This window comes from Antedon bifida, chromosome 6, assembly GCF_963402885.1.
Source record: "Antedon bifida chromosome 6, ecAntBifi1.1, whole genome shotgun sequence".
NCBI classification, from domain to species: domain Eukaryota; kingdom Metazoa; phylum Echinodermata; class Crinoidea; order Comatulida; family Antedonidae; genus Antedon; species Antedon bifida.
In genome coordinates this window covers 18,126,724-18,136,256 of record NC_136231.1, presented here as the reverse complement: position 1 = coordinate 18,136,256, position 9,533 = coordinate 18,126,724, and the positions used below count along the sequence as shown (strand labels likewise).

The window sequence follows — 9,533 nt, the reverse complement described above, 5'->3', positions numbered from 1 at the left end:
TTTTTCTACCTGATATTTTTCTGTATATCTACGATTTTGTTTCTATGTTACGATACACAAATAATCTAATAACAATTTTTCAAATTTACAATATGAATACAGTATGTGAAATGTTATGTGAACATCCGAATCATAATAATGTCCAACAATAATGTAGACGCTCAAACTTACTTAAGTTTCACAATATTTACCGTATATTTACAATTATAGGCTAAATATGAATATGTAAAGTGTTATGTTGACGACTCCGGAGCCCCAGTTCAAACTCACTTAAGTTTTACAATATTTATACAGTATTTATAATATGAATATGTACAAAATCAGGAGCTCCCTAATACGCTCAAACTTACTTAAAATCTAAACATCGATGAAATCGAGCATATATCTGTTCTGCTAAGTATTCCACACAAGATTTAGAATACCGAACAAATTATATCGAATAACCTAATTTTGTGTATGAAATCAGCCAGAAGTATCCGCCAAATATTAGAAATCAAAGAAGTTACCGTACCTTTGTACAAAATAAGTATAATATTGTTTGTTCCTTTAAAAATATTTTTGTAAAAATGAATAAATCGGTAGAAAATGTTCAGCATTAGTGATATTAAGCAACAACTTTGTACTGTTACCCCAGATGCAATCTTACTCTTTGACAAGTTTCGTTTTAATATTCATGTATATCTTAAGAGACACATTTAGTAAGAGTCTGAAAGATTTATTGAAACTTCCCCTAAAAGTTTTCTTTCCTGAATTCGAATCCAAACTGTGAGCTCTTTTTACTGATGATGTCACCGAGTTCTGGTACACCACAAAAGAAAACCGTTACTTTTCCTTGTTTTGTATTTCGAATATTTGTAAAAACCTATAAATAAGAAATGTAATATGCCGATTATATGGTATCGCTACTGTAAACACATTTATGAGAAGAAAAATATGGTAATAAATTATTAGTACAACGTAATTACTCATGTTTGTATACTGTAGTTTAATAGTACTCTAGTTTATAATAAAGCTATGTCTACACTATTAAACTAAAAAGTGTGATGTGCCCAAATATGGTAGTGATATGACATCATCTTGTCCATATATGGGCACATCAGATTTTTGTCACATAAAGTTTGATAGTGTAAACAGGGCTGTATATGTCAACAAAACATCCGATTCTGCAGCTATCTTTAGGTACAACTTAACTGACTATTGCAAGACATTTTGACCAATAAAGTGCGCATGATCAGTCATTACCAACCAACAAACAACCAACGCAAAAAAATTGTCCTCAGGTCAAAGGTTAAAATTATCGCATTTATCCGATAATTATCCGATTTGAATGAGATAATTATCGGTTAATTTTTCTCGAGTGGAATCGGTTAAACCCCGTTTCCACAGGCAGTTTATCGGTTAATTATCGGTTAATTTTTATCGGTTAATTTTTGGCTGCGGAAACACAGCCTTATAGTGTTATTACCTGGTTCCAATCAGGTTTTCCTGGCTGCGTCCGCGTCATCAGTCCCGTGATAGTGTCTCTATTGCTCTTCTTATGTAACAGATCAAGTGCCATGTGCAGACCAATAGCTTTGACGTCATTCTTGTTCAACGCTGATGTCATATAAAGGTGGATGTTCAAGAAGCGGTTTGATGGTTCAATAATTTGCTGCTCCACTTCAATCTGGTTGAGCAGACTTATAAACCACTCGAAAGATTTCTGGTCCCGATTAATCCAAATAAAATCAACCTAAACAACATAAAAACGCAATTATAAGTACTTCGGCGATATCGGTATTTTACAAAAACATACAATGTTGATAGTCTTTAAACGGAACTGTCCGAAACAGAAGGGACATCTCAACAAAACAGCCGATTCTGCAACTGTCATTAGGTACAACTTAACTGACTATTGCAAGTCATTTTTATAGGCTTTTTTCTCAATGACTTACTTACAAGTCAGTTCAGTTGTACCTAATGACTAAGATGTAGAATCGAGTGCTCTTCTCGTATCAGATAAATTCATGAATATTAAATACTGTACCATTTATTTCCTTCATTGCTCAAAAGCTCACTTTAAACATGCAAAGTAGGCCTAATGATTTGTAGTCTGAACTAAGCAAGAAATGATTTGAAGCTGAAAATTCGTATTCAAACGTCGGATTTCTGAAATACATAGTCAAAATCTACCTTCTTTAATCTCATAATTGTTGTCGTGTCTTCTACCCATGCGTGTTTACAACTGGGACACGTACGTTTCGCTACTTTGTGTCGTTCATGGATACTTTGAAGGATTGATGCAAATGGTGTTACGCCAATACCGGCCCCAATCAACACGGCATGCTCTGCTTGGAAAATATGCTGAGATGGCGCACCATATGGACCGTCTATGTAAATCTAAATAAGAAATCAAAACATCATGATTAATACAATTTAACTGAAGTAATTTTTGTTAAATCAATGTTTCTGCTCTCTGACTCATGTCACTTTACTCAGTGATTCAACTCAATCAAATTCATTTTCTTTATTCACACACAGCACGTCATATAAAGTGGATAGTCTTCCCTTACATGACATACACTATTTATGTTTATGCAGTTGTGTCTGGAGAGACCAAATAAGCCCAAAAGAGCTTTAAGATTAGTTCAAAGACAAAGAATGAAACTTCAAGAATAAAAAATGCAAGTTTGAACCAAGCTTCTAGACAGGGACACTAGACAAGGACCAGGAGTTACAGACGGTCACTATAAAATACTACCAGAGAGAGGATGGGCGATTAATAGATAGTAATCCCGAGTTTCAGATACCCAGAACCTGAAGTAACCCACATCATTTTTTTGGTATTTCAATTTAAAACTACAGCTTACCTCTATACCTGTTCCACACGAAGACGCGCCTTCCAACGCAACATCCAACGAGTGTTGCGTCAAACGTCTTCGTAACGGCTTTGGTTTCTTCGGTTTGACAACTTTTTGGTTTGTTCCACCAACCTCTTTTCGTTCACTCGATGTTCTAATACTAGGCAGTGCATTTTTATTATAATCAGAACGCTGGTTCATTGAATCAGTTGTACAAGTCGGATGTATTTTGTTTAATTTAGATTTGTTAGCTTTTGGTTTTACGGTTGTCTCATTTTCATTGCGCACAGCAATACCAGCAATCGCATTCTTCCGACGTGGGGTGCGTGACTCTGGTTTTGCCGTCGTATTCATGGACTCTTTATTAACACTATTTGGCCTACGCGCTTTACTTTGAGGTTTCTGAATGTTTGTTTTTAAATTTTGTGATTTTGACAATTCATTTTGATTCTTGTTACTTAATATATTATTACTTGACAGAGTTTTGTCTGATTTTACACTCTCTCCCCTTGAAGTGTTTTCTACATCATTACATAGTTCAGATGTGACAACAGAAGAACAGGATCCTCGAATGGTAGATCGAGAGCCGCAGTTTGATGCTTCTTCTGCAAGTGTTGTTAGATTATTTTCAACATCTGTTAATTGTAAAACAAGCGTTTGTTGTTCTTGACAATCGTTCTCAGCAATATTGTTTTGTGTTACGTTCGCATATTTTACATCAAACTGGTTGTATAACTTCTTAGTCCAATTTCCCATTGAACGAATATGCACAGATAGAAAATCTGCAATGTAAAAAAACATGATAATGATTGTATTGGATTGAAAAGAGATTCAATCAAGTTGATTATTAGTGAAAATGGATGGTTTGGTTATCATTTACGTCTTCTATCAAAATTCTAAAACACTTACTTTGTTGTTCAGGAGCGCTACTGACAGTGAAAGGATGCCATTCATGACGTGCTATGCTTGGGATGTTGATGTAAATGTACTCTCCAGCTTGGAAAGTAAAGTTACTAGGCCTAGGAATCACAAGATGTAGCACCTTCGAATTAAATAAAGTGGGATTTCAATTCAATGTATTCTAACTTTCTAATTCTGAAGATTTTTAATTGAGTTAAAAATTAAAAATGATAAAAGAAAAGACTTGTAAATTACACACATCTGATTAAAAAGCTGATGTTCGACTAAAATGACACAACACAGTAAAAATAATTTGCAATCCATAAAATGGTAATATTACTACTGCAATAGCCATATTTGATTACCTTGTCGGGCAGTACCACGGCTTGATTAATACATATCGTTCCAAACTTTGCTTTTCTAACGGGTTTCATTCTAAGTACACGTTCTACAATGTAAATCCCTCCTGGAAGCGCGAACCACATCCAGAACCTCTGCGCATGTACAATTAAGAGTAACCACCATATTATAGATAATTGATGAGTCCAATAGAATACCTATGGAAGAGTGAATAATATGGATTAGTAATTTTACTATGATTCTCTAATTTAGAATATATACCCAATAATGCCTCATCACTATCACTACTTTTAAAATCGCAATTTCGCCAGTTGTTCGAAACTTCGAACTCTAAAAATTGCAAAGCAAGTAACCCATCAGGATGCAGTTCCAATCATGGTGCTATGTTGATTATACATACTTTAAAAATGAAAACTTAAAGCAAACATGTCATGGACGCTTTTCAGGCTTAACTACAAATGAGAATGGTCATTTTCAACCACTAACAATCGTGTTACTTTGATCTCAACTGAAAGTTATCATTGTTATGCATGAACAACGTGGGTTACAAGAATACTTACTTGAAAATAACCTTTCTGTCGCACCAACGATACCGAACATATAGATATAAAAATAAGTAATACCAAAAGTATTACTCCAGTGATATTTGCTGTTCCTGCTACCCATCCGAGTTCTGACTTAAGTGTGAACAGGTACTCTATTATCGACAACGCCGAGTTATTCTTGTCACAGTTCACTAAAAAAAAATAACACATGTCTGACATCAGTTCAAATCAGGCGCGCTAGCAAGGCTACCCTAGTCACAAGATAATCACAGCCTACGGTACTTACAGAAATTCATGACATGTGAACCAGTGTGAATGGTCGACAGTAGAATGATTATGCAGGCTACTGATTTGTGAAGACAGATATGCTGATCAATTGGTAGGTAGTGAGCTAAACGTGTCCCTCGTATTAACGTTAAACATTTCCTCAACATCAGAAATAATAGAAGACTGCCATTGAAGTCTAAACACGCTCCTGAATATAATACAAGTGAAATATTATTTATAGAGGCAATAATAGGTAAGATAGTTTAGAAAGGGTCAGGCCAAAAAGCCACAATACTCACATGAATTTTCAAAGAAAAATTGCAATAATTTGGACATATTGCCACACTGGATTGAGACAGTCTGGAGAAAATGATGTTTGAAAAAATTGAGAAGAAGGACAGTGATACTGGAGGAAATATGTGATGTAGCAAAACTCTTAGTATGCATAATAAAGCACAGTATTTCATCAGAACGACTACTCTGTGAACGACGATAGTTTAGATAGAAGACGTTGATTATAATGTAAACACACTCCTTAATATCAATAATAATACAATACTTTGGCAATCTAGGTAAGATAGGTTTTTAAAAACCCAGGCTAATGGAGGTAAACTGACAAAAACAAAGACGTATAACTCAAAACTACCCAAGAAAGAGAGAATTCAGAACAAGTTATAAGAAAGTGTAAGAAACCCCCCTCATAGATGTAAAAAGAGAGCTACAAAAACAAAATGCTGTAACTATAGACATAGACTTAATAGTTCTTACAATACTCCTCATACTCACCACATCCTTTGGCAATACTAAGCCAGAAACACCCAATATTCATTTGTGTAATTCGTTGATAAGCTTTCACAAAGAGAGCTACATTTATACAAATATAAATCACAATAAAGACAAGCAAAGGCAAATTGTTGCGAATGTATTTTCTTCGGAAACATTTTACCGAGGGCTTACAACGTCGCTTTACTGGCGGTGGATGTAACCATGTTGCAGCACTGTAAAATAAAATAATAACGATGCATGCATTTAGGTTTAGATTTTATTCTCACTTTGCAGTTTTCATGTTCACCAAAATCATCATTTATATTTATGCCCTTCTAAACTGTTCCCTGTACCTTACAGTTAAATCAATCAACTTATAGCTGGATGTACTCACCTTACAGTTAAATTGTCAGTAATATCAGGATACTTAGCGAGCTGAGTTTGTAATTCGTCAAACGTGATTGCACCGTTATCATCTTCGTCAGCCTCGTCAAATAAAATGCTTGTAAGTTCTCGTAAAGTCTCATCGCTTAGCTGGATTGCACTTTCAGCCATACACGATTTAAGTACTGTATATAACTCGTCATAGTCAATGGTCCCATTACCTGTAAAGAATAGAGGCATATCGAAAAACTTCCAAACCAATTTGGATTTTGAACAATTTGATTTGTGAAGTGAAGCAATAAGGAAAGGGGACTCTTTAAAAGTTCAAGAACTTGTTTCCACAGTTTTGGCGATAACTCATCGTAGCCAGTGTCTAGAAAGAATGGAGGCCTATTGTAATACCGCCGTTCTTTTCTTTTATGTTGGCATTATCATAACTTTCTTTCTCTTCACCTCCAGCGTTTATTTTTCATTCTACATTTTCTGATTTTACTGATAATAAAAATGAACGGGAGACTAAGAACATAATTGCTTTTCATACATTGCGTGTTGAAAGCCTTTTGGGCACGAACTTTTGAAGAAACGACGCATGCGTAATCATTCTAGTGTATATACTTTTAAGGATTTAAACATAAAAGCAGTAGAACTAATGTACGGTTTCAGTTCTGCTTCCCTAATTAATTAAAAGAACTAGGTTTAGACCACAAGCACTATTTTTGGCGATACTCACCGTCTACATCATAAACTCTGAACAGAAAGTGTAATTTATCCCTAGATGTTCCGTGAAGTAGAACGCCCAGTGCGTCTAGTAGTTCGCATAAACTTATTCCGCCTGACTCGTCGGTGTCAAATAGTTTAAAGAAACGTTCGGCAAAAAATGACTATTTTTTTTAAAGAGGAAAAGAATAATTATAATAGTGACTTAACAGATGGTATGATTTTTCCGCGTCAGATCGTCGTAAATCGTGTAATGTAAAAGAAACAACAAAATTGAAATGAAATACAACATGGAACAGAAATTTGATTAATGTTATCGGAGATAACAGATTAGAAAACTGTTAACGTGAAACGTGAAAAAAGTGTTAACTTTAAAGGCCAGCAAATTTTAATTCCAATTAATGTCTTTTTCCATGAAATGAAATGGAAAAGTGTGAATGTAGTTTTTCTAGAAACAGATGCCGAAGTTGATCAAAGACAGGTGTGGAATGTCCGTTCACATGAGCTACAGGTAAACTATTAACGAAGAACACAACTAACTTATTCATAACTAAGAATAATAAATAAGAAAGATTCTAAATCATATTTAATATTTCGGCACAACACACGGTCTCATAGTAAAACACTATCATTTATATTGCTTAAATTACCGTGACCCGTCAAAGTGGTATAACAACTTTACAGGTAGAGTTATGATCGTCGTAAACTGGTAGCTATAAAGTTAACGGGGATACTTTACTTCCCACAAAGTTATATCTACGGGGAGCCATTTGGGACATGTTAATTTATCATCACATATTAATTCAGTTTACAACATAATTAATTCAGTGTGAAATACTTCTATGACCTACATAACATAATAGAATGTGCACCTTGGTGTTTACATATTGGGCCATTTCGAAATTAAGCCTACCGAGATTGTAGGCCTACTGCAGTCGCTTTGTATGGACACAAATGTTAATAAAATAATAAATATAGCAAAAATGTCCCGTACTGCACCCCGTATACGTCTCTCTAAAATATTACATGACTTGTCATAAAATTAAAAGGTCGGTTTATAAGTGGAGCGTTTATGGGAATAAAGGAATTCCTCCGAGAACGCATATTTTAAACGTAACACAACAGAATATAAATCATCCACATGTAAACATGGTATTTTAACAAAAAAATATTTCTTGAAATTGATTATCTCTGTTTATAACTTTGGATAGAATTATGAAGCTTATGAATAGAAGTAGTGTTTTCCGATTCCGACAAATTCTTTAACAAAGTTTTTTTTTTCGTGATAAATTGCTTTTTCATAATTGTAATATAGGCATAGGAGATCATCATGAATAAGGCACAATTTGAATAAGTAAAAGCCAATACGTAGTAAGACTATACGCTCTTTAGTATCCTCTTGCATCGAGTTGCTGTGTTTTCATCGCATTTCATCAACATTTGTTTATCTGTCGAGTCAAACACTAGCTGATGGTTACATAAGTGGTAGAATGTATTATTTACCTGTATACATGTATATAGGCTATGTTCACATTACACAATGGTTATATTAATGGTATCTATAAGTGCAAACATAGAGTTAATACATATGGGTTTATATGGGTATAAAAGATCAGTTCATGATTTTCAAATTTTAAATTAAAATACCTTTTTGATGTTGAGTGCCTTTTGAAAGTCATTTAGATAAATTTGACCATCTTCGTGTGCCACCTGTCGAAATTTTTTCTCGCACCATGACAACCATTTCCCATCGTCCTTATCCATAACAATGTTCTGCACCAAAGTAAAATAAATAAAATGTGTTATACAGATTTCGCTATTTAGATTTTTAAAGTGGAATTACATTGTATATATGTATAGAATCTTTGAGTGAGTTGAGATATTTTGATTTGTGACGGAGGTCAGATTTAATTTTTTTTAGTGTTCACTCGTACAGGTGAGACGTAAGCATAACAATAAATCATGAAGAAATAATTATTTTTAAAAGTTTATTATTCTAAAAAGTCACAATTTGTATAGTATGTTCATTACCAGTGAGTGTAATTTCACTCCTCCTGATTATACATGTATATGTATACAGTATGTTCAACCTTGTATATATATAATATTAAATTCCCTAAATTATTCCATAACTATTTTAAGAAATAGCACAATAAATCGTTGTTAGCAGGTTCAGTCCAACAGTCTTGGGACCAATTTTAGATAACTAGATCAACTGAAAAAAAAGTTCCCATAACAAAAACATCACCTCTATCCAAATCCGAGGACCCTGGCCTCATATATTATTTTAGCATTTCTAATCATACAAGAACACATGGTAGGCCTACTATGGTATTTTAAACGGTGGTGATGTAGACTGCATTACTCTTTATTAAAGTTTACGTGTCTTTTTAGAAAATAATTAACTATTTAAAGCGTAGTTAAGTTTAGTTAATTTACATATACATTATTATTTAAAAAAATAATCTTTATTGCTTATTCGATCTCTTTAATAGTTTGTTGGGACTTAGTGATGATCTAATTTGCAATATTTGTATGTAATGACATTATCTAAATAAATGTTTATGAATACCATTTAAATGAATTTGTAATGTTTTTAATTTCTATGAAATCAAAATGTATTAAAAGCGAAAGGTCACGTCAGAAAGAGGTATATGGATTTATACAGCCTGAGATATAACGAAAGTAGAAATCTATATAAACACCATAAACATATATCAGTAGCCAGATGTTACAATTGCACTACTGTATATCA

The 9,533-nt window shown here is 33.7% G+C and overlaps 1 protein-coding gene across 1 annotated transcript; it reads right to left on the bottom strand.

Annotated features, from left to right (window-relative positions):
* Positions 1-2: 2 nt before the first annotated feature.
* Positions 3-8,542, bottom strand: LOC144844429 (NADPH oxidase 5-like). Its single transcript, XM_078701332.1, has 12 exons — positions 8,426-8,542; positions 6,792-6,942; positions 6,072-6,282; positions 5,699-5,910; positions 4,932-5,120; positions 4,661-4,836; positions 4,106-4,297; positions 3,750-3,882; positions 2,850-3,622; positions 2,173-2,379; positions 1,466-1,732; positions 3-862 (listed from the first exon to the last, which is right to left on the bottom strand). Exons 1-12 carry the CDS (start codon positions 8,540-8,542, stop codon positions 731-733), a joined length of 2,760 nt encoding a protein of 919 aa, XP_078557458.1. The 3' UTR covers positions 3-730.
* Positions 8,543-9,533: the final 991 nt, after the last annotated feature.